Below are 26,108 nucleotides of genomic sequence, written 5' to 3'. Positions count from 1 at the left end.
TTGACCCAATCTCCTATTCTATCTGTGGAGGAGAATTCCAAAGACTAACTACCTTTAAAGAGAAGAAATTCCTTGTCATCTCCATCTTAAATGGGGAATACCCTTATTTTTAAACCATGTTCTTGATTTACCAAGAGGCGATGCATCCTCTCAGCATCTATCCTGTCAAGCCCCTTCAGAATAAATAAGATCACCTCTCATTCTTCTGAACTCCAATGAATGGAGGCCCAACTTGCTCAACCTTTTCTCATAAGACAACCATTTCATCCCAAGAATCAGCCTTGTGAATCTTCTCTGAACTGCTTCCAATATACGGTATGGGCGGCACGGTTGCACAGTGGTTAGCACTATTTCTTCATATGGCCAGGGTCTCAGGTTCTATTCCTAGCTCGAGTCATTGTCTCTGCGAAGTCTGCACATTTTCCCTGTGTCTGCGTGGGTTTCCTCCGGGTGCTCGGTTTCCTCCCACAAGTCCCGAAAGACGTGCTGTTAGGTCAATTGGACATTCTGAATTCTCCCTCCGTGTCCCCTAAAAGGCACCAGAATGTGGTGACTAGGGGCTTTTCACAGTAACTTTATTGCAGTGTTAATGTAAGCCTACGTGTGACAATAACGATAATTATTAAATATCTCATGAGTATTATAGTACCTTTCTTATAAGCCCCCAATATTTCTTGCTTTACATTCTGTCCTACGGTGGAGCTACTGTCAGGAGACCTATAAACCACCCACACCAGTCACTTCCCTTTGTTCTTTCCACCTGAACTAATTTTACATCTTGATCCTCCGAACCAAGATCATTTCTCACTATTGTACTGATCTAATTCTTTATTAACAGAGCTACCCCATGCCCATTAACCTTCTTCCTGACCTTTCAAAATGTCAAATACCCTTGAATATTCAGGTCCCAGCTGTGGTCATGGCTGCAAAAAGCTGCAACACATCAGGAAAGGGATGGTTATGGCAGCAGCTGAAAAGTGGACTAATTGTCAGTGGCTTAGCAGAAACCTGTGAACAGCATTGTGCTCCCTTGGATACTGACAGATTGGAGGTTGTCCTGCAAATGTTGCAGCCAAAGAGGGCCTTTTTCTGTGAGGCGGAAGCCCACCTTGCAATAAAGGCATGTGTGTAAACTGAATAGGGGAGATTGCAATCCAAACCAGTGCAATCACCCACAGTCTTTTTACCCACCTGCAGAGAAGGAAGGAGTGTTCTAATATCAGACGCGGGACAAATATAGCATGCATCTCATGTTTGCACAGGTGGTGCATTAGGCATGGCACAAAACCATGTTGGGGAGGTCCTTATATGCTGCACCTTTGTGCACAAAACATTGCCTCCATTTTGCACACAGTCAAATACAGAGTACACTTGGTTCAAAGGTGGAGATCACACCTAACATACACCAGTAGATGCTGAGGTAGTAAGCTCCTCTGCTGTTTGGGGATTTCTCAGTGAGATTATGCAGATGTAGTGGACAAATAAGAGATTTCCACCCTCTGTTTCCTCTTTCTCTGAATTAATATAGAAAGTATAGATTGCTGCACAGTGCTTCCTGGATAATAGCCACTGGCATGCATGATGTTGTAATTGACTTCAAACTATTTATTTCCACAAAGGCCATCATATTAATAGAAAGAACCTATTCGCCCAACACGTGCAACTCTTTTCACTCAAGGTGACCTTGCCACTTGGTGAAAGCTACATGCCCTTTGTAGGGAATGTGATGAAGATGCCCCCCCCCCCCCCCACCCAACCCTTTGCAAATGCAGCAGATGTCACTTCCCTGCTTCATGTCTGTGCTGCAGACTGCCTGGAGCACCAGATGTTCTCCTGGGGGTGGCTTGAAAGGATGCGGTTGCATGAAAACTTTGTGCTGTGGTAATCCTCTTCTGCGGAAAAATGCTTGACACAGATGTTGACTGTAGGCCATTGCACAGCAGATGGCATCTGTGCCAGCCTGTCAATGTTTCAGTCCTGAGGAAGTGATGGAACTGGCCAAAATTACTCTTGACGGGGATCAGTGCATTTCTTTACTCGACCCGAAAACCTGTGCTTCGGTTCAATTTTGCAGTTCACTTGTTACCCCCAGAGGAAGAGCCATCTTTACCTCTTTGTGGAGTGTGATTTGAATGCCAGCAGAAACCAGAAATAACAACGTATTCACGAAGAATAGGGTCCAAATATCAGGGATAACCCATCAATATAAGCTAATTTAATGAGACAGAAATAAAAATGCAATTTTTTTTCACTGACCGGCAAAAAACTATTTCTGAGCTTTTAGAGACATTTTGGAACAGACCAGCGGTTCAGTCATGCAGCTCACCACCACTTTCTCAAGGGTAATTAGGGATGGGCAATAAATGTTGGCTGAGCCAGCGAAGCCCACATCCTGTAAAAAATGAAAACATGTATATCTTGGGATTCCTTTTTTTTTAAAATAATTTTTATTGGAATTTTTTGAAAAATATATAGCAACATAACAATAATAATAATAACAATAATAAACACCCCCCCGGCACCCGTAACAACGCATGTAACAAACCCCCCCCAACCGGGTTGCTGCTGCTGCTGACCTAGTTCCTTATCGTTGAGCCAGAAAGTTGAGGAAAGGCTGCCACCACCTAAAGAACCCTTGTACCGATCCCCTCAGGGCGATTTGACCCTCTCCAGCTTAATGAATCCCGCCATGTCATTGATCCAGGTCTCCACGCTCGGAGGTCTCGCATCTTTCCACTGCAGCAAGATCCTCCGCCGGGCTACTAGGGACGCAAAGGCCAAAACATCGGCCTCTTTCGCCTCCTGCACTCCCAGCTCCACCCCAACCCCAAATATCGCGAGTCCCCAGCCTGGCTTGACCCTGGACCCTACCACCCTCGACACCGTCCTCGCCACCCCCTGCCAGAATTCTCCCAGTGCCGGGCATGCCCAAAACATATGGGCATGGTTCGCTGGGCTCCCCGAACACCTAATGCACCTGTCCTCATCCCCAAAAAACTTGCTCATTCTCGTCCCGGACATATGAGCCCTGTGCAGTACCTTGAACTGGATGAGGCTAAGCCTCGCACATGAAGAGGAGGAGTTCACCCTCTCCAGGGCGTCCGCCCATGTCCCCTCCTCAATCTGCTCCCCCAGCTCCACTTCCCACTTAGCCTTCAGTCTCCTCCACCTCCTGCATCACCTGGTAGATGTCAGATACCTTCCCATCCCCGACCCACACCCCCGAAAGCACCCTATCCCTTACCCCCCGCGGGGGCAGCGAAGGGAACCCCTCCACCTGCTGCCTAGCAAACGCCTTGACCTGAAGGTACCTGAACATATTCCCCGGGGAGGAGCTCAAACTTCTCCTCCAGTTCACCCGGGCTCGCAAACCTCCCGTCAATGAACAGGTCCCCCAACTTCCTAATGTCCACCCTGTGCCACCTCAGGGACCCGCCACCAATGTTCCCTGGGACAAACCGTGGTTCCCCCGCCGCGGGGCCTCCACCGAGCCCCCCACTTCCCCCCTGTGTCGCCTCCACTGCCCCCAAATATCTTGGGATTCCTGTGAAATCACATTGGGTGAAGTCTAATCCAAATATACAGAGGACCTTGAAACAGTATTCCTACTTTTTAAAATAATGTCAGTGAGGTTGTACATATCTCAATGTTGACCCTGAAGTGCCCGCAGGAATTTTCGGCATCCTGTGATTGGGCACCCAGTTTTTTGACCTGTCAATGGCACATTCCAAGGCCCACATCGGGGTCCCTGCAGAATTTAATTGGTTCTTCTGGTATCTCATGTCTGGAGTTAGCCAGTGGATTCCAGGCAATTTTGTACTGGAGTCACTTCAGAAGCTTCCTGAATTTTCAAAAAACCCATTCTTGGAATGTTGGGGTCACTGGACAGCATTTGTTGCCCATCCCTAATTGCTCTTTAGAAGGTGGTGGTGAGCTATTTAAATGGCTGCAGTCCATGTGGTGTAGGTACACCACAGTTGTGTTAGGGAGGGAATCCACGATTTTGACCGAGCAACAGAGAAGGAACGGCGACATATTGCCAAGTCAAGATGATGAATAGTTTGTGGGGGAACTTCCAGGTAGTAATGTTCCCATGCGTTTGCTGTCCTTGTCCCTCTAGAAAGATGGTAGTTGTCGTGAGTTTGGAAGTTGCTGCCTAAGGAAGTCTCTGACCTGCTCTTTTGGCCATAGTATTAATGTGGCTGGGTCCAGTTCAGTTTCTGGTCAATGGTGACCCCCCCCCCCCCCCCCCCCCCCCCCCCCCCCCCCCCAGGATGCTGATAATGGGGAATTCAGTGAGGGTGATGCCATTGACTGTCAAGGGATGATGATTAGATTATCCCTTATTGGAGATGGTCATTGCTTGGCACTTGTGTGGTGGAAATGTTACTTGTCAGCCCAAGCCTCGATATTGTCCAGGTCTTGCTGAATTTGGAGATGGACTGCTTTAGCATCTGAGGAGTCATGAATGGTGCTGATCATTGTGCAATTATCAGCGAACATCCCACTTCAGACCTTATGAAGGGAAGGTTATTGATGAAGCAGCTGAAGATGGTTGGGCCTTGGACATTACCCTGAGGAACTCCTGCAGTGAAGTCCTGGAAATTATTTTGTATGAATGTTATACACAAGGCAGAAAAAGTAAGTGAATTGTGGTGGCGAGCTTTGACAGATGAATTCACCTCGTCAAGCAGCAGACTGAAAGGTTTTCAATTCTTTACTGAAGTTTCATCTTTTCTTTTCCCCCTTCATGGATGAAGTGTTTAACTCTGCCTCAGTGGGTAGCACTCTTTCCTTTGAATCAGGAGTTTGTGGATTCAAGACCCACTCCTGTGACTGGATCTTATAATCTCGGCTGACGCACACGTGTAGAACTGAGGGAGTGGTGCACTATCACGAGGCACCATCTTTCAGAACCAAAGTCCCATTTGCTCTCTCATGATCCCATGGCGCTACTTCAAAGAAGATCAGGGAAGTTCTCCCTTGTTTCCTGCTCTATATTTATTCTCTCGACCAGCATCTCTAAAACAGAATTATCTGGTCATTTTCTCATTGTTGTTTGTGGGACTTTGTCAAATACAAAATTTGCTGCCACATCTCCTACATTACATCAGTGACCGTATTCAGCATTCCACTGCTTGTAAAGCACTTGGAGACATCCTGAAATCAGGTAAGGTGCTATATGAATGCAATTTTTTTGGTTTGTTTGTTTCATCATTTTGCCAAAAATATCTCAAGTCGTTGATTTATATAAAGCAGTCAGCATCTATTTTTGGACTGATATTTTCCAAATTTTTGTTATAGACTATTTTTGTAATATGCACCAATTAAACTGCATTAAATTGAAAAATCTCACTGTTAAAATTATTGGAGTTTTTCCAATTAAGGGGTAATTTTAGCATGTTCAATCCACCTACCTTGCACATCTTTGGGTTGTGGGGACGAAACCCATGCAAACACGGGGAGAATGTGCAAACTCCACATGGGCAGTGACCCAGAGCCGGGATCGAACCTGGGACCTCGGCGCCGTGAGGCTGCAGTGCTAACCACTGCGCCACCGTCCTGCCCTTAAAATGCATAACTTAACATCTAAAGAAAAAATAAAGGGCGAAGCTTTGTTTTTACAATTGAACATAAGTTGAACTCCAAATATTTAAAAAAAGCACAATGGCCAGTCAACTCTTCCATTTGCAAAAAGATTTAAAGAAATAGCTTAGGATGAACTCCTTCCATTTACAATGGAGGAGCTACATGATTAAACACATGTAATCGGAGAGCCTCTTACAGTGCAAGGCTGAATCAGGTGAGCTCAACCATGAACCTTTCACAAGACTGAACATTTCTCACTGAGATTATAATATCATTCGGGCAAAACGTCAATCCTATCTGAAGTTCTTTCCACATTTTTAAATGAGTTACATGAGTCAATATGATTCACTTCAGCTTCTGGCAGCAAAAGATGTGTAAATGAGAGCCAGCAAGCTGAAATTTAAAAAAGCACACTACTGGAAAGAGGTAGGTCCCTCGCAAGCATGTATACTGCCTCAATGACAATTAGCATTTATGTAATGACTTGAAGATTGCAAACGTTTCCAAACTTCACAGTGAGCTACGTGAGAAATTAAGACAGGTGACCAAACGCTGGGCCATAGAGGTAGGTATAAAGGAGCATCGAGAGGCATAAGAAAGAAATGTAGAACTATAGGCAGCTGAAGGCACGACAGCCAATGGTGACTCGTGTAGATCTTTCGTCAGAACCTTGGACATTGAAAATGAGGAGGAAAGCCTTGCTGATGTTTGCGCTTAACATCTTTTTGTTTAGTCAATGAAGTCTTACAGTTGAAAATTGATGACCAAGTTAAGTCTAGTTGTATATTTGTGTAATCTAATTACAGTAACAGAATCTGATAAGAAATTTAAAAGAGATTGACTTGATGGATGAGAGTTTCTATGTTTACTTGTAAGTGTTTACTTGGTCAAAATAGTGCTTATACAGCATATTTAAGGGAAAATTCTTGTATTTGCACAGAAGATATATAGCTTGAATTTCATTATGGATTTTTGTCATAATTAGTTGAGATAAATTCAATGTTTATGTGCCGGAACAACTACTTCTGGAGTGCAGTGTGTGGCATTTTCCAGTTGGATTGTCTCATATCTTGGTTAAAAATGATCAAACAGCAGATTATCTAATTGAATGCCCCAAATCTACCGGTTAGCTTCATTGTTTACCTATGTACACTGGTGGTGTGCAGGACGGCTCTCCTCTGTCCTGTTTGATGGTGGGGGGCTCATCATATGCAGGGGGGAGCCTGTCCAATTCCTTGCTGTTCACTCTCCATCTGTCTCCCATTTTACTGGAGACGACGAGTGGCGCGCTTGTTCTTGAGCCAACTAAGGTCCTTAAGTGACCAATTAATTGCCACTTCAGTGCCTATTCCAACCTTGTCACTGTTGTGAATGGTGCTGCCACCATGTTTTGTCTTCGTTTGGGTTCCAGGTTGAGTTTCCTCCAGGTTTTCCTGTGGCCGTAAGAATGTGACCGTAGACTGCTATAGCAGACTTTTATATTTGTAGATCTGTATACATCTTAGTAGTCTACACAAGGTTGTCCTTCTGCTTCCCACTAGATCTCAGTCATGTGACATTGCATCATAATTACGTCAGTAATTACATCTATCAGGTGCACCCAATATTAACCCTTTATTCCACAGTCACTATTTTACCTGTGATAAGGGGAGGCCTAGTACAGGGCGAGCTGTTGTCGGGCAAGAAGGGGGTTTGGTGGCTCTTTTGTCAATTGCAGATATTCCACCACCTCTTCCCCCGCGGGCCACTCAAACCCACCCACCTTGCTGGGACCTGCCAGTGAGGTCCCACCGATACACCAAACATACCTTCAGTCTGTTTTCCACAACTTCTTTTCAGGATTCTAACTGATTCAAGTGGTGGCAATAGCATGATCTTGGAGCTGCTGGGACAACGCAGCTTCTAGCCAAGTAGATTAGTTGGTAGCTCTCTAAGATGAGTTCTCATCCCTCGATATAAGATTGTCAAGTGTAAAATGGCTGTGTGGCAGCTGGCTTTTTCATGGACAGTCTACCAACCATAAAATCCAGCCCCGTGTATCTGGTTACCAGTATTTTATTAGCTGTGAAATCTCCTCACAAATAGGGTTGGGCAAACCTACATGCATTAAAGTGTGTACATTATACTGAGAGAATCATGATGTATTTAATTTTATTTATGCTGTGGCTGACCTTGAGAGGTGCTTGTACATCTCCGGCATTCTTCAATGCTAAGTGCCTTTAGAAGAGTAGCTAAAAATGCTTTATTCGAAAACGATGAATCCCAGATTGCTTTCAGGAAGCTGGCACATGGAACCTTGGGGAAATATTTTGTTTTCTAAGCCATTACCTGGATCTGTGGGCCCACCTATGCTGTGAAATAGGTTGCAGTGAATTCCCTCCCTTCAAAAGCTAGGCAACAATTGTGTTAGCCTTGCCCTAGTCTAGTCGGACTCACATCATTGAAATTGGAAGTTTCGATTTGGTTTTGATTTGATTTGATTTATTATTGTCACATGTATTAGTATACAGTGAAAAGTATTGTTTCTTGCATGCTGGAGAAACAGTGCATACCGTACATAGGGAAGGAAGGAGAGACTGCAGAATATAATGTTACAGTTAGAACAAGGTGTAGAGAAAAGATCAACTTAATGCGAGGTAGGTCCATTCAAAAGTATGATTCTGCAACAGTAGTAGACTCGCCAACTTTAAGGGCATTTAAGTGGTCACTGGATAGACATATGGATGAAAATGGAATAGTGTAGGTCAGATAGGCTTCAGATGGTTTCACAGGTCGGCGCAACATCGAGGGCCGAAGGGCCCGTACTGCGCTGTAGTGTTCTATGTTCTATGATGAAAGTTGGGAAGAAGCTGCTCTTGAGTCGGTTGGTACGTGACCTCAAACTTTGGTATCTTTTTCCTGACGGAAGAAGGTGGAAGAGAATATGTCCGGGGTGCGTGGGGTCCTTAATTATGCTGGCTGTCTTTCTGAGGCAACGGGAATTATAGATGGACTCAATGGATGGGAGGCTGGTTTGCGTGATGGATTGGGCTACATTCGCGATCTTTTGTAGTTTCCTGCGGCCTTGGACAGAGCAGGCTCCATACCAAGCTGTGATACAACCAGAAAGAATGTTTTCAATGTGCACCTGTAGAAGTTGGTGAGGGCCGTTGCTGACATGCCAAATTTCCTTAGTCTTCTGAGAATGTAGAGTCGTTGGTGGGCTTTCGTAACTATAGTATTGACATGGGGGCATCAGGACAGGCTGTTGGTGATCTGTACACCTAAATGCTTGAAGCTCTCGACCCTTTCTACTTCGTTCCCATTGATGTAGACAGGGGCATATTCTCCACTATGCTTCCTGAAGTCGATGACAATCTCCTTCGTTTTGTTGATATTGAGGGAGAGATTATTGTCGTTGCACCAGTTCACCAGATTCTCCATCTCGTTCCTATACTCTGTCTCGTCATTGTTTGAATTCCGACCCACTACGGTGGTGTCATCAGCAAATTTGAAAATTGAGTTGGAGGGGAATTTGGCCACACAGTCATAGGTGTATAAGGAGTATAGTAGGGGGCTGAGGACACAGCCTTGTGAGGATGATCGTGGAGGAGGTGTTGTTGCCTATTTTTACTGATTGTGGCCTGTGGGTTAGAAAGTTCAGGATCCAGTCGCAGAGGGAGGAGCCGAGGCCAAGGCCACGGAGTTTGGAGATGAGTTTCGTAGGAATGACGGTGTTGAAGGCTGAGCTGTAGTTGATAAATAGGAGTCTGACATCGGTGTCTTTGTTATCTAGGTGTTCCAGGGTAGAGTGCAAGGCCATGGAGATGGCGTCTGCTGTAGACCTGTTGCAGCGTTAGGTGAACTGTAGTGGATCAAGGCAATCCGGGAGGCTGGAGTTGATTCGTGCCGTGACTAACCTTTCGAAGCACTTCATGATGATGGATGTCAGAGCCACAGGACGATAGTCATTAAGGCCACCTGCTTGACTTTTTTTTTGGTACAGGGATGATGGTCGTCTTCTTGAAACAGATAGGGACCTCAGATTGTTGTAAAGAGAGGTTGAAGATGTCTGCGAATACGCCCGCCAGTTGATCCGCGCAAGTCCTGAGTGCTTGTCCAGGTACCCCATCCGGGCCAGTGGCTTTCCGTGGGTTGACCTTCGAGAAGGCTGCTCTGACGTCTGCAGTGATGATCTCAGATACAAGTTCATCTGTGGCTTCTGGGATGGAGGGCTTGCTCTCGCTGACCTCTTGCTCAAAGCGGGCATAGAATGAGTTGAGCTCATCAGGGAGGGGTGCATTGGAGCTGACGATTTTACATTCCTTCATCTTGTAGCCCGCTATGTCTTGCAGACCTTGCCATAGACAGCGGGGATCCGTGTGGCTAGCCTGGGACTCGTGCTTGGTCCAGTACTGCCTTTTGGCATCTTTGATGGATTTCTTTAGATCATATCTGCCTTTCTTGTAGAGGTCAGGGTCATCTGACTTGAACGCCTTAGACCTAGACTTCAGCAAGCAGTAGATATCCCTGTTTATCCAGGATTTCCAGTTGGGAAACTCGCGGATTTGCTTCTATGGCACATAGTCTTCTACACACTTACTAATGAATCAGTGACTGTAGTGGCGTACTCGTTCAGACTGGTGGCAGATTTTTAAAATACTGACCAGTCCACTGACTCTAAGCAGTCACGTAGGAGATCATCCGATTCCTCAGACCAACAATTTGTGTGATCACAACCAAGAAGTTGTGATTTCAAGTCTCACTCCAAAATATTGAGCACACAATCTAGGCTGACACATTAGTGCAGTACTGTAGGTGTGCTGCACATTTCTACCATCTTTTGGATGAGACATTCACCTGAGGCCCCAAGTGCCCAGTTGGAGAGCCAGTGGCACTACTGGAAAATGGGCCGAGCTTTCTTGGTACCCTGGATCAATATTTAGTCTTCAACCAATGTAACCAGAACAGATTATCTGGTCAATATCATGTCATTGCTGTGTGCAAATTAGCTGCTGTGTTTTCCTACATTACAACAGTGACTGCACTTCAGAATTACTTCAGTGGCTGTTAGGTACTTTGGGTCTTCCTTGACTTGTGAAATTCTCGATAAATACATAGGCAAGTTATTTTGGTGCTATGTATAAATGCTCCTTGATCCTGGAATCGGCGCTGTGGTCAAAGCAACAGTGAATGTTCCATCCTGACGAGGAATTTTCATCAGAAAGCCTTTCTTAAAATGTCTGTGCTTTTATTTTTCCCTGCAGTAAAGTCATGTGGAATTTATATCTGTGCAGACTCTTCTGACAAAATCCGTTTCAGAATACTTTTCCATAGTGTAGTTCCACCGTTAAAACTGCACAGTCAAAAAGCAATTTGGGAGCGCAAGTTAGTGCTGTGCTTGTCTTTTTATTCAAAGAGAGGCCACATCTGGAATATTGTGGGCAGTTTTAGTCTCCTTATCTGAGGAAAGATGTTCTTCATCTTGAGGGAGTGCAATGAAGAATTCGCAAACTTATTCATGGGATGGCGGGAGAGAAGAAATTGAATCGGTTGGGATTGTATTCACTGGAGATCAAAAGAATGAGGGGGAACCTCATAGAAACCTACAAAATTCTAACAGGATTAGACAGGGTAGAGGCAGGAAGGATGTCCCTGATGGTGGGTGTCTTCAGAAGCAGGGGTCACAGTCTGAAGATACGGGGGAGACCATTTTGGACAGAGATGAGGAGAAATTTCTTCACCCAGAGAGTGGTCGGTCTGTGGAATTCATTACCAGAGGAAATAGTTGAGGCCAAAACATTGCATGTTTTCAAGAAGCAGTTAGATATAGCACTTAGGACAAAGGGGATCAAAGGATATGGGGGGAAAGCGGACTTAGGCTGTTGAGTTGGATGATCAGCCATGATCATTGTGAGTGGTGGAGCAGGTTCGAAGGGCAGAATGGCCTCCTCCTGCTCCTGTTTTCTATGTTTCTAAATCACATCTTATTCAATTACATTAAAACTAACATCTTGGAAAGTAACACGATGGGAAATTTTGGGGTGACAGAGACTGGAAGGTTGTCCAGATCCTGGCCAATTAATTGACTATTCTGTAACTTAGAATAAAGCACTTTGCAAAGTAAATATCATGTTAATTGGCTAAATTGCCCACATCGTTATATCGGCCCCTGTGCTGGCACACCTGGAGGCTGAGAGGAGTTTTATTGCGCATTATGAGACTTTACAAACATCGGCAACGTTTGGTCACTAGTTATAATTAGGTTCCAATAAAAGGTTGATGCATTACCAATGTACACAATCCAATACTCTGAGTTGGTTTTAAAAAACACTTCTTTCTGTGGGTACATTGCGTATTAAGCTAATGAATCATTGTATTTGAAGTTGCCAGGCATTGTGTCCTAGTAAAATGGTAAAGCCATGACCCAATCTTCATAATATCATGCCTCCAAAATTGTCCGGTTGGAGGTGAAGAAACCTTCTGCATTCTGTTTGCCCAAGAGATTATTGACATTATTTGGAATCCTTTGATAGAATATTTGTTATGATGACAAGCTCAATCAAAGCCCTTAGTTGAATAGAACAATTGACCACTGGATGTTTGACATCACTTGTGTTAAGATCACTACAAACTGGCTGTTAAGATGGGTCCAACACAATCTTTGCATTTGCCATAAACTCCTGTCCTCAAGTTCAATAAAGTAAAGGGATACTTCAGCTACCATCTTCAGCAGCTTCTTCAGTTACAGTGATCAGTCTAAACAATGGAGGGAAACATAGTGAGATAAGGTTATTCAAGCAGAATGACCTGCAGCAGCAGGTTGCATATCCAAAAAAAAAAGTCTAAAACTGGTTGATAACGCCAGTGTGTGCAGCTTTCTATGCTTTCCCTCAGTCCACTCCCACTGGCATCTGTAAATTGTTGCTATCTTCCCAGGCTATTGCATTATCTTTCACAAGCTGGATACTGCCTCCTGTTAACTCTCCTACACAAGTACAGTGGAAACCTATGCTCGGCAGATACTGAGCCTTTTCTTTTGAGAATGACGTACTCTGTGAAGATGATTTATTACATTTTTCGGCTTCTAAAATGCTTGGGTCGAATCTGAAGGAAAACTCCCACCCTCCCTGATTTGCACACTTGCCCATATTTCATTTGGTCACTGTACATTGGACAAACATAGCAAATTAAAGTTAAATTCATTCCGGAATTTCTTTAAAGCTTCATGCATTCAGTTATGTGTCTTCCCCTGGAAAATGGTGCGATGTGGTGGAAGAATCCTCAAGGTGATTCACAGTTGGACAGGCTGTGTTTCCATGATTGCTTCTTCGGTAACTGTTATGGAGTGTTATTATTATGCATCTTCTGATTTAAATCCATTGCTGATGCCATCAGTAAGTGCTGTGGCGTCATTAATTGTTGTTACCTGAGGTTATTCATATCTAACAGCTGTTGGTTCTAATTCTATTCTGTCATTGTTATTTTTTATTTTTAGCTAGCTGCTCCTGCTTTTGAGTCCATACTGTATTTTAAACCAGTGTTCTTCAAACTTTTTTCCCGGGGACCCATTTTTACCAACCAGCCAATCTTCGGGATCCAACCCAGCTGACCTTCGCAACCCACGCCGGCCGACCTTCGCGACCCACGCCGGCCAACCTGCGCGACCCACCATTTTCTCTTACCTTGTTTGCTGCTGCCAGAAATTGAGGAAATGGTTTTGGGTCCCTTTGGCCCTCGTACCCGCTCCTCCAATGGAACCTGTTGGATGAAGGTGAAGCCTTCCTGTGTCGGAAGTATAGAGTCTTCATCTGTCCAAAGTTCTGAATTTTGTTCCTGTAAAGTTTTATCAAATAAACCCCTGCCCCGAACTTGTAAAAAAAAATGAAATGCCTAAAATCAATGAAAAAAATGAATAAAACCCCCCCGAACTTGTAAAACAAATAAAGTGAATAAAATAAATGAAAAAAAATGAAATCAAATGAATAAAATAAATGAATAAAAACCACTACAGTACTTGTGAAACAAAAAGCTGCAACCGTTTAAAAAATAGCGGCCGCACTGCGCATGCGTGCCCGATTATCGACCTGCATGCGCAATTATCGACCTGCATGCGCAATGCGGCCGAATGTTTTTTTGCATGTTCGCGGAATGCGTATGCGTGCCGATCATCGTGCGCTCATGCGCAATGCGGCCGAATTTTTTTACATGTTCGCGGCGGCTTACAGCCGGCGTTACGAAAAGCTGGCTGCTGCGCGGGGATTTGCGCGATCGAGGGGCGCCATGGACAACGGCTCCGCGATCCTCCCGACCCCCGCACGCGACCCAGCCGCGGGTCGCATCCCGACTTTGAAGAACACTGTTTTAAACTTTGTTGTTATTTTTATATATTAATGAAGGATAACTTTATTCATTAACAATGTGCTTCGAGGACCTTTTTACGGTCAAGTTACCATAGTTACCATGACATTGATTTAGCAAAATGTTCGGGCGGCACACGGCACAGTGGTTAGCACTGCTGCCTAAGGCGCTGAGGACCCAGGTTCGAATCCCATCCCTGGTTCACTGTCGATGTGGAGTTTGCACATTCTTCCTGTGTCTGCGTGGTTTTCACCCCCACAACCCAAAGATGTGCATGGTAGGTGGAATGATCATGCTAAATAGACCCTTAATTGGAAACAAAATAATTGGGTACTCTAAATTTATTTTTAAAAAAGATTTAGCAAAATGTTATCCTGTGAAATCACATTGTCAAGTACCTCCTTTCCCAAGGAAGGTGGCGATAAGACAAACCAAGATTCTCTACTTCGATTTCCGCTAAGTTGAAATGGGATGGCCTCTGTAAATTCCAGGGGGAGTCAGCCCACCCAGATTGCCATCCAAATAAAGCAAACAGTCCAGGATGTATATATCACCAATCCGTGTCCCCCACAACTTCTTGCTTAGAATTACAGTTTTAGTTTTCACGAGACGACCTTCGAGAACCAATACGTGACACCACAGACTTTCCAAATGCCTTTTGAGAGTTTGTTTTGTTTGATTACTTCTGACTTTATTTCTCGAATTTAATGGTCCCTTTTCGTATTTTTCTTTTGTTTAAACATTACCTCATAGCAAAATAAAGAGGTTTTGTCAACGATAAGAGCTTACTATGAAGCGAGCAATGAAAAATGGCATGCTTTCATCAGTGCACTTATCTTTAGTTGCTGAACTGTGTCACTGTATGATCTACCCAGTAGCTCCAGTCCCTTTCTCTGAAGCTCTGCCTGCTATTTGGTTTAAATAAATTTTTAATAAATTTTGAATTCTGTCATCTGCTCCTACTTCCCTGGTTTACTTTGATCAGGGTTTAATCAGGATTTACCTTGTTAATTTATTTAATGTTTCATGGTGTAGAAATTGGACCAAATTGTGCCTGCCTAAGAGGCGCATAAATGCTGAGACAACAAAGTTGGGGACAAATGTCCTGCATTCCAAGACTGCCTGAAAAACATCCAACGTAGAATTGGGTCAGCTCTTTTTACAGCCACCCGTGATGACCATAGAACATACAGTGCAGAAGGAGGCCATTCGGCCCATCGAGTCTGTACCGACCCATTTAAACCCTCACCTCCACCCTATCCCCATAACCCAGTAACATCTAACCTTCCTGGACACTAAGGGCAATTTAGCATGGCAAATTCACCTAACCTGCACGTCTTTGGACTGTGGGAGGAAACCGGAGCACCCGGAGGAAACCCACACAGACACGACGAGAGCGTGCAGACTTCGCACAGTGACCCAGCAGGGAATCGAACCTGGGATCCTGGCGCTGTGAAGCCACAGTGCAGTCCACTTGTGCTACCGTGCTGCCCATAAAAGATTCAACAAGTCCCTTGTAAATAAAATGAGTGATTTGATGCTTGTTTAAAATCGTCTCTGTGGAACTGAACAGCAACAACTTTAGTTTTATTCAATGCCCACCACAACCACCAAACAAAAGCTGTTTTTTTGTTAAAGCTGGTTCCAACAAGCTTCTTCGAAAATAGGTTTGCCCAACCCCACATCTCTATTTTGTGGTATAGGTTCAGATGGGGTTTGGGGGTTGCCTAGTCTCCCTAAGTATGCTGTTCGAGTTCATAGTCTTTTTAACCAGAATTATTTGTTTACAGCAACTATTTACACATTTGGACCTCCACACAAGTTAAGAGCTTCCACTCTTTTCAAGGTTACTCTTATTTCTCAGCCTTGTGATCTGACATCATTATAAATTAGCATCATGTATGCTTCTGATGTTAACCCTTTACTCTACACCCACGAGCTCCACAGTGACCACCTCCAACTACATGCTGCATCCTTCCTCTCAATACTTGCCTGCCAGCAGCACAATGTCCTCGACATTCAAATACCCGAGCTGCCTGTTAAAGGCTCATGTATTAAAATGTTGATCAAACCTAACTTTGGCCTGGCCTCGGGTTTCAAGTCCAGGTGCAATGCTATATGTTGTTAAATTCCTACCACATGTTTTTCAGTCTCTTTTTTAAAATAAATTTAGAGTACCCAATTCCTTTTTTCCAATTAAGGGGCAATTTAGTGTGGCCAATCCACCTACAGATCTTTGGGTTGTGGAGGCGAAACCCAAGCAAACATGGGGAGAATGTAGTGATGTCTCAGTGAAAGTATCCAGCCTAATGAGGCTCATCATTGCTTTGACCATTTTCAGTCACCACTCCACATCTCTTTCCCCTGACTCAGTTATTTCCCCTTTTATCTATTACTTCCACCCCTCTCAGTAAAGTGTGTTCATGCAATGTTAATGCATGGTGGCACAGTGGTTAGCACTGTTGCCTCACAGCACCAGGGACCCAGGTTAAATTTCGGCCTTGGACAACCATCTGTTTGGAGTTTGCACGTTCTCCCTGTGTATGCATGGGTTTCCTCCGCGTACTCCAGTTTCCTCCCACAGTCCAGAGATGTGCAGGTTAGGTGGGGTTGTGGCGTTGGGGCGGTGGAGTAGGCCTAGGTCGGGTGCTCTTTCAGAGTGTTGGTGGGCCGAATGGCTTCCTTATGTACTGTAGGTATTTTATGGATTCTATGTTTTTGTCATAATTCAGAATGAAATTATGGAGCAATGATGTAAGCAAAAGCTGTATGAATTAGATAATTATGGAACTATTATAATGAAGTCTAATTTGGAGAGACGGCATGGTATTTACATTAGCAAGACAGTGAACAATAGGAAAATAAAGGTTTTATGAATGTGTGAATATGTAGTTTATCAGAAATTGCTTCTGAGGATAGAAATTCCTAACAAGGCAAGCCAAGAAAACTGTTTACTTTTAACATTGGATTTGTTGAAATGTTACAATATAAGAAAGAAAAAACAGGAATTGTGTTCTGTTATGTTATAAAACACGCTGACATATAGTATATAGAAAGAAATAGAGAATGGTTTGGTGTTTTGACATAATGTGATAAAAAATGGGCAATGCCATCAAGTGACTTGATAATAATTGAACACTATATCAACAAAATAAACGGCATAATGTGTACAAGATCTTCATAGTGTCACTTTCTTGGTATATTGCAGCTGTAAATCTGATTTTCCTCCATTCTCTACAGGTCCTACTCATCATAAGTGGGAATCTCAGCTTCTTGAACTGGTTGACTATTGTTCCAAATATTGCCTGCTTTGACGACTCCAATCTGGCCTTTCTCTTTGGCTCACGACAAGGGGGGGCCAAAGATCAAGTATCCAAGATTCAGGCTAAGGAGGCACTGGGTCAGAAACCACCTACTCGTTATGGTATGTGATCTTGATTAACGGCCTATCCACTTTTTTTGACAAATGCCTTTTCCATGAACTTTACTTTTATTCCTTAACTCATTCACGACAAAGTTTTGAGTCAGTCTTGAGATCAAAATGTCAACTGATGCTGGCATCCCTTCCATTAGGTAGAACATGTGAATAGACTTCAGTCAATAGTGCTTAGTAAATCAATTAAAGAACAATTTAAAGAGGAGATTGAATCTGAATTCTAAATCAAATGTGAATTGGATTGACTAGTTTGGATCTCTTTCCTGATGAATCACTTTTACCTAAAGTTTAAACACAGAAAGAGAGCATTCAGCCCAAATGGTCTATACCAGAGTTTCCCGACCTGAATCTTTTGATATCATTTTTGCTTTCATGTGCATTCGATGTTCTCAATTACAATTTGACATCAATAGTTCTAATTTACAATGGATTTTATATCAAATTTGGTCCTCCTCTTAAAACTATCCCACTATGTTCAAAGCTATCCCGGTGCACTCAAACATATCCCACCTCGCTCCCAACTTGGCCTCATTCCGCTCCAACCCCAGCCTCACTCTGCTCCGACTCCGGCCTCGCTTCGCTCCAACTCCGGCCTCGCTCAGGTCCAACTCTGGCCTCGCTCCTGTCTGACTCCGGCCTCGCTCTGTTCCGACCCCGGCCTCGCTCCGGTCCAAATCTGGCCTCGCTCCGGTCTGACTCCGGCCTCGCTTCGCTCCGACTCCGGCCTCGCTCGGTCCGACTCTGGCCTCGCTCCGGTCCAACTCTGGCCTCGCTCCTGTCTGACTCCAGCCTCGCTCTGCTCCGACCCCGGCCTCGCTCCGGTCCGACTCTGGCCTCGCTCCGGTCTGACTCCGGCCTCGCTTCGCTCCGACTCCGGCCTCGCTTCGCTCCGACTCTGGCCTCGCTCCGGTCCAACTCTGGCCTCGCTCCTGTCTGACTCCGGCCTCGCTCCTGTCTGACTCCAGCCTCATTACGCTCCAACCTCAGCCTCGCTCTGCTCCGACTCCGGCCTCGCTTCGCTCCAACTCCGGCCTCGCTCCGGTCCAACTCTGGCCTCGCTCCTGTCTGACTCCGGCCTCGCTCTGCTCCGACCCCGGCCTCGCTCCGGTCCGACTCTGGCCTCGCTCCGGTCTGACTCCGGCCTCGCTTCGCTCCAACTCCGGCCTCGCTCCGGTCCAACTCTGGCCTCGCTCCTGTCTGACTCCGGCCTCGCTCTGCTCCGACACCGGCCTCGCTCCGGTCCGACTCTGGCCTCGCTCCGGTCTGACTCCGGCCTCGCTTCGCTCCGGCCTCGCTTCGCTCCGACTCTGGCCTCGCTCCGGTCCGACTCTGGCCTCGCTCCGGTCTGACTCCGGCCTCGCTTCGCTCCGACTCCGGCCTCGCTTCGCTCCGACTCTGGCCTCGCTCCGGTCCAACTCTGGCCTCGCTCCTGTCTGACTCCGGCCTCGCTCTGCTCCGACCCCGGCCTCGCTCCGGTCTGACTCCGGCCTCGCTTCGCTCCGACTCCGGCCTCGCTTCGCTCCGACTCTGGCCTCGCTCGGTCCGACTCTGGCCTCTCTCCTGTCTGACTCCGGCCTCGCTCTGCTCCGACCCCGGCCTCGCTCCGGTCTGACTCCGGCCTCGCTTCACTCCGACTCCGGCCTCGCTCGGTCCGACTCTGGCCTCGCTCGGTCCGACTCTGGCCTCGCTCCGGTCCGACTCTGGCCTCGCTCCAGTCTGACTCCGGCCTCGCTCTGCTCCGACCCCGCTCTGCTCCGACCCCGGCCTCGCTCCGGTCCAACTCTGGCCTCGCTCCGGTCTGACTCTGGCCTCGCTCTGCTCTGACCCCGGGCTCGCTCCGGTCCAACTCCAGCCTCGCTCCGGTCCAACTCCGGCCTCGCTCAGGTCCGACCCTGGTCCCGGCCTCAGCCTCACCCAGTTCTGACCTCGGCCTCGCTCAGGTCTGACCCTGACCCCGGCCTCGCTCCGGCCCGACCCCAGCCTCGCTCCGGCCCGACCCCAGCCTCGCTCCAGCCCGAAACCAGCCTCACCCCGGTCTGACCCCGGCCTCGCTCTGGACCGACCCCAGCCTCGTTCTGGTCCGACCCCTGCCTCGTTCTGGCTCAACCCCGTCATCGCTGTGGTCCGACCCTGTCTTCGCTCCAGTCTGACCCCAGTCTCGCACCAGTCTGACCCTGGCTTCGCATCTTTCCTGCCTCCACAGTCCATGCTACTCCCAAACCCATTTTAAATCTCCACAGGGCCACTGCAGGAAATGCCATTTCCGGTTTCCAGCCTGGTGTGTAACAACGATCACCAGCTAGTGAGAGAGAGAGAGAGAGAGAGAGAGAGAGAGAGAGAGGGGGGGGGGGGGGGGGGGGAGAGAGACACGAGGAGGATGAAGAGGGAAAGAAGAGGTGAGCAGTTGAAGTAGGGAAAAAGAAGGGGAGGAGACGTAGGTTGAAAGAAAAGGGGAAAGCAAAGGAAATATTCAGGATGGGGAGAAAGGATGACAATAGAGAGGTTTGGAGAGGGTATTAAGAGGGGTTGTTGGAGGGGAATAAGGGGTGTGGTGAGAGGCAAGTAAGAGAGAGGAGGGAGAGAGAAACGGTGGGTGGGGAATGGGGGAGTGGGGTGAGCAATGTGACCCTACCCACTGCATACATAATCAGCTGGGACCTAGGAACATTTTGACTGTATATATATATATATGATCACATTTTGTTGTGTTACCTGCAGGGCGGAAATTGATGAGAATGATGTCAGTTGATAACTATCATTTGACATCACAAGTGTGGTTCTGTGTGAAAATGATGGCTAACTGGTTATTTCTGAAAGATAATAAAATAGAACGCTAGCCAGATAATTGCTTGTGAGAACACGTGGGAAAGACTGATCAGTTAGAGACCTCTTTTCTCAAGAAAGCGAAAGCTGAAGTAAGACCTAAAACCGTGTATTTGAAACTCGGAATGAGTTTGATAGGGTAGACATAGAGAATGTAAGGGAGTCCAAACCTGGGGGTCAAAAGGCAAGACAGAAAGGATTATAAGATTATACTGATAGAGTTAGTTGAAGTAGGAGAAGGGTCATTTGAAGCATCCCCTACCTGAAATGTTTCATATTATTTGCTTTCAACAGCTTTCATTGACATCAACTGCACTCAATTGCATTCATTTTGCCGTCATATCATGTCAATTATTCTCAAATGCTATCATTTTATAATCTAATAATAATCTTTAATATTTTCACAGTAGGCTTACATTAACACTGCAATGAAGTTACTGTGAAAATCCCCGAAGCGTCCCACTCCGGCGCCTGTTTGGGTACACTGACGGACAATTCAGAATGTCCAATTTACCTAACAACATGTCTTTTGGGACTTGTGGGAGGAAACCGGAGCACCGGAGGAAACCCATGCAACCCCTGCGAGAATGTGCAGACTCCGCACAGACAGTGACCCAAACCGGGAATCGAACCTGGGACTCTGGCGCTATGATGTGGCGACTAGGGGCTTTTCACATTAACTTCACTGCAGTTAGCCTACTTGTGACAATAAAAGATTATTATTACCCTTTACCTACTTGATGTATAGAACGCAGAAACAAGGAATGATTGAGACATTAATAGCGTTTGGATATGTAACTCTAAATTATGACCTTTCTCCTCGCCCCTCTGAAAGTGTTCAGCCCTTCTGAGATAAAAGTGAAAGTTACATAGTCCCCAAAGACCACAGGCTGCTTTCCCCTTTGAGGGGGAGAGCTGACTGGTGGTGATTTAATGTGAGGGCCAACACACCTCGGGCGAGGAGCAAGGTTGAGAAGGCCGGACCTTCGTGAATAACCTCAGCCGGTACGGGAATTGAACCGGCGCTGTTAGCCTCGCTCTGCATCATGAACCAGCCATCCAGCCAACTGAGTTAACCGACCCCCCTTTCTGAGATATAGTTACCATGGGCATGAAGTATATTACAGTAGCTCAACCATTCGTCATGTCAGAGGGGAGGTAGCAGGTTGCTGGTTATGCACACACACAGACTTCTGCATGGCCTTTCTCTGCCCTCTCTCACATTCACTTGGATTTTACAGGATAGTGAACCTTCCAGTTTTCCACTTTCTAGCTCAGCACCACGGAATCAAAAATGCGGAGTTCCTGCTGTCACCCAATTGAGATCAGAAGCGCTGCACTGTAAAATTTAAACTTTCCTCTAATAGTTCACTAAATCGTCTTCCAGTTTGATTTCCATTTTTTGAAATAAACCTGTTGCACATTAAGGAGTAACAACCACATTATATTGTCACCACACTTTCTTTCATATCATTGCATGATTGTTTTCAAAGTTGTAATTGCTCACGTGGTGTGTCACGGTATGTGCAATTAAAACATTGCATTAACACCTGTGTCATTAAGCAGTACATTTTAAATGTGTGCTGTTCGTCAGTGAGTACTCAAGTCCAGCAACTAAACACTTGGCTCCGTGCTGTCACTGAGGCTCATTATTTTGCTGTAATGACCAATATATCAAGAACGTGCATTTAATAAATATTCATTTATGGCGGTTGTGCTTTGGGAAAAGTTAATTTACCAGACCGCAAATGTTAATGTCTTTGAATTGAAATAAAATGAAAGCCAGATTTGCTTCAGGTTACAGTGAGTGATTACTGTTGAATTTTATAGTTACTAAAATTCCAATTTGTAAAGAATGCAGTTCTGATTTGATAGTCAGAGTCTTGAGAAAGGCAAGAAGCTGGAGCACTGATCTCGTTTTTGGTTTCTCCCCACTCCCGAAGAGTGGCAGCATCCTTTTTGCTACCTTTTGTCATATACAAATGTGGATGCCAATGCGGCCAGAGTGATCTGTGGAAATGTGCAGTCTTTTCAATGCTGTACAATGATTATTGTATAAAACCCATGGCAGCTGATCTTAAGGCAGCATTGTTGCACAAAGCGCGCCCGTAATGAATCATTACATTTCCTGCCTTAGTTACAGCAGGGTGGAGAAGCAGAGGATAAGTCTGAATATTATGCGTGAGACCAGAACCAGTGGTTATTAATATAAGGCGGTCACTAATAAATCCAATAGGGAATTCAGGAAAAGCCTTTTTATCCAGAGATTGATTATAATGTGAAACTCACTGCCACAGTGGAGCATGTTGCCTCAGACAAGCATGTGGGAGAGAAGAATAGAAGGATATGTTGATGGGGTTAGATAAAGAAAAATAGGATGAGGCTCACGTGGGGCCCATCATGAACAAGTTGGACTGAATGACCAGATTCACACTTTATCACGTTAACACTTTGTAAACCAATCGTACTCCACTACGTATTGCTGAACACACAAAGCCTTTGACTGCACTGAAGCACCGTTGGCTAAGTTCTGCCTTTTTTCCCCAATTATAGGGCAATTTCGCATGGCCAATTCACCTACCCTGTACACCTTTCGGTTGTGGGACTGAGACACACACAGACCCAGGGAGACTGTGCAAACTGTACATGGACAGTGACCCGGGATCGAACCCAGGTCCTCAGCAATATGAGGCAGCAGTGCTAACCACTGCACTACAGTTCTGCTTTTTAAAATGTATTCTCTGGGATGCTGGCACTGCATTTATTGACCATAGTTGCCCTGAGAATATAGTGATGGACAAGAGTGCTCAAACAATGGTCTAATGTAAAGAACTCCAGAATATTGACCCAGCAACAGCTAAAGAATGTTGGTATATCTCCAAATCAGAATGGTCAAGGACCAGAGGGAATTTTTGAGGGCGATGGTGCTGGCACAATATTTTTGTCGTGTCCTTCCCGGTGGTCAAGGTTGGAGGGGACGTTGGGGGAGTGCTGTCAAAGTAACTTTGGTCAGCTCTTACGTTGCATACTGTAGCTGCAGTGAGCCTGCAACTTGTGCCTGTTCACAGGGTGCCAGTCAAATGAACTGAGTGGTAGCGAGCTTCTTTAATGTAACTGCGGCTGCACTCATCCAGGAGTGTGATGAGCATTCCCTAACACTCCTGAACTGAGCCTTTCACAAGGTAGGTAGGTTTTGAGGGATGAGGAGTAAGCTGCTTTCTGAAAAGTACCCAGCCTCTGTCCTGGTGCTGTAGCCACATGGTTGATATTTAAGCTTCTGGCCTGTAATGCCCCACAAGACGTTGAGAGTGAGCAACTTGGCAATGATGGTATTATTGACGATCACTGGCACCTGACTGACTTTCTCTTGTGCGTGATGATCATTACCAGGCACTTATGTTGCCCACCAATTGTCAACTCAATCCAGTCTGTTATCCAGTTCCTGCTGTGGGAAGGAGTTATGAAACAGGCTATGCAACACAGAGTCATCAGGAAACATCTCTACTCCTGACTTTCTGATGGAAGAAAGGTTATTGATGAAGGAGCTGAAGATGATTGGGCCGAGGGCAATGCTGCAGAGAACTCCTGATGTGATATTTGGTGGCTATGATTTATGATTAAAGCCCAGATGAAACAAAGTGCCATTCTAATGAATCTGGTCACTGCACCAAATAGAAGCACCAGATTAATATTTCAGAGCCCATAGGACAAAGTTGACATTAACCCAGAAATGTTTTATCCTGGGATACCTGTCGGCAACATGGTGTTCCTTTATTACAGCTTCAAATTAAGGTGAAACCTTAAAGTTAAACCTAATCCACTTCATAATTCACCCAGCCTGCTGCTGGGGTGAATACAAAAGAAAGGATAAATCTTCAATCTAAACAGGGCTGAAACATTTGGTAAAGGAGAAGGAACTGAGTTGAGAATGGTTCAAAATGAAAGAAAGAGTTGCCAAGATGTCCTAAAGCACTTTGCAGTCAATGAAGTGCAGTTAATGTTATAATGTTAGAAAAACGGCAGCCACATTTTGCAGAACAAGATCCCACAAAGAGCAATGAGATACTTGACCAGATAATCCGCCCGAATTATGTTAGTTAAGCAATAACTATTGTCCAGGACCCTGGGGGAACTTCTTTCTCTTCTGAATAGGTGATCTTTGGTTCACCTGAAAGGGAAGCTGTGGGTCTCATTTCAGCATCTAATCCGATGGCAGCATTCCCTCGTGCTGCCCTGAAATGTTAGCTTCGATTTTGTGCTCAAATCTCCAATCCACAACTTGCTGACTCAGAGGATGAACCATTATTAATACCTATTTAGGTCCTATTCCAGCAGATTTAAATTGACTGTCAGTAATATGCTCCCAGTGCATCAGGAATGTAATTTATAGCTTTCATGTGGGTACTTAGCAGTAAAAAGTCAATACATTTTACCAAGGTAGAAACCTACTTTAAAAACTTTGTAAAACCTTGCCCCACTAAACAAGAATATCCTCAGCAATAGGAACTGATAATATGAATAAGAGAAAGCCACAGTTGACCAAGTAAATTCAACTGTACCATTTGACTGATTGGTGCAGTGGTATCTTTAACTTCAAACCAAGGACTGCATTGCCGAAGCCTTTGAGATAACAATAAGATTTTTCACTGAAACATCACGTTCACCTAAATCCCTTTGCCTTGGCATTTGTTAATGCAGTTATCAGTAACTTATTTTAAACTTTATACACTTAATTATTGGTATCGCACTTTTTAAATGGAAAATATTTTACATGCCCATTGGATATTAATTATGGACATTCCTTGTGCCGGGGTTTTGCTTCCCCTTACCTGTGTCATTCAATAACTGATGAACCCAGTGTGGGGACCAAAGATTCTCTTGCTGGTCACAAGTATGTGCCACAAGTGTGCACCATCTGCAAGATGCACTGAGAGAACTCACCAAGCCTCCTTACACAGCACCTTCCAAACCCATGGGCTGCTATCATCTAGAAGGACAAGTGTAGCAGACATATGGGAACACCACCACCTTGAAGTTCCCCTCCAAGTCACTCACCATCCTGACATAGAAATATATTGCCGTTCCTTCAGTGTCGCATTCAGAACAGTAAATGATGCTGTCCTATTTTGGCCTATCTCACTTGTTAAATATTTAACCATTTAACTAAAAGTTGCAATGCCACAAGAAGAAAGCAAGGCATAGCAAGGCATTGCATTGGGGCAATTATCAAACAAAATCAGTTCATGAGATATTAGGGCAAGAAAAGGAGGTGGACTTTAAGGACCTTATTAAAGGAGAAGAGAGTGATATGAAGACAGAGAGGTTCAGAGAGGTGTATTCCAGTGTAATGACACTGATGCTAGGTTTCCTGCTAGACATTTGTTTTTTTTAAAATAATTTTTATTGAAAGAGTTTTTCCATACAGACATTTACCCCTACTAATTTTTAAATTATTTACAACACAATCCCTCTAGGCAAATGTCCCTCCCTCGCCCGCCCTCTCGCGCGCACCAGTCCTCCTCCCCCCCCCCCCCCCCCAGACAACCTTAACAAACGAGGCAGCCTACAGTTTCAGACATGAGCAGCGAGCAGACTTGCCCGCGTTACAGTCGTGCATGTCCCCCCACGACCCTTGCTGCCCCCCCCCCTCCCCTCCCCTCCCCCCCCCCCCCCCCTCCCCCCCCCTCCCCCCCCCCCCCCCCCCCCCCCCCCCCCCCCCCCCCCCGGGTTGCTGCTGCCACGACCCCGAACGTCTATCTCTGATCTAAAAAGTCAAGGAAAGGTTGCCACCGCCTGGCGAATCCCTGTACCGACCCTCTCAGGGCAAATTTGATCCTTTCTAGCTGAATATAGCTAGCCATATCGTTAATCCAAGTTTCAACGCTTGGAGGCCTCGCGTCCTTCCATTGAATTAATATCC

At 45.5% G+C, this 26,108-nt stretch overlaps 1 protein-coding gene across 4 annotated transcripts in view; it reads left to right on the top strand.

Moving 5' to 3' along the window:
• lmf1 (lipase maturation factor 1) overlaps window positions 1-26,108 on the top strand; it is a 945,108-nt gene that overhangs the window by 613,299 nt on the left and 305,701 nt on the right. For all 4 annotated transcript variants that reach the window (XM_038821131.1, XM_038821133.1, XM_038821130.1 and 1 more), the window contains one exon: window positions 17,170-17,353. In XM_038821131.1, the coding sequence (XP_038677059.1) occupies window positions 17,170-17,353 (184 nt within the window). The remainder of the gene's footprint in view (window positions 1-17,169; window positions 17,354-26,108) is intronic.

The sequence above is a fragment of the Scyliorhinus canicula genome, chromosome 15, assembly GCF_902713615.1.
Source record: "Scyliorhinus canicula chromosome 15, sScyCan1.1, whole genome shotgun sequence".
NCBI classification, from domain to species: Eukaryota; Metazoa; Chordata; class Chondrichthyes; order Carcharhiniformes; family Scyliorhinidae; genus Scyliorhinus; species Scyliorhinus canicula.
Note: the sequence above shows the minus strand (reverse complement) of the source record. Positions and strands in the feature narration are given on the sequence as shown.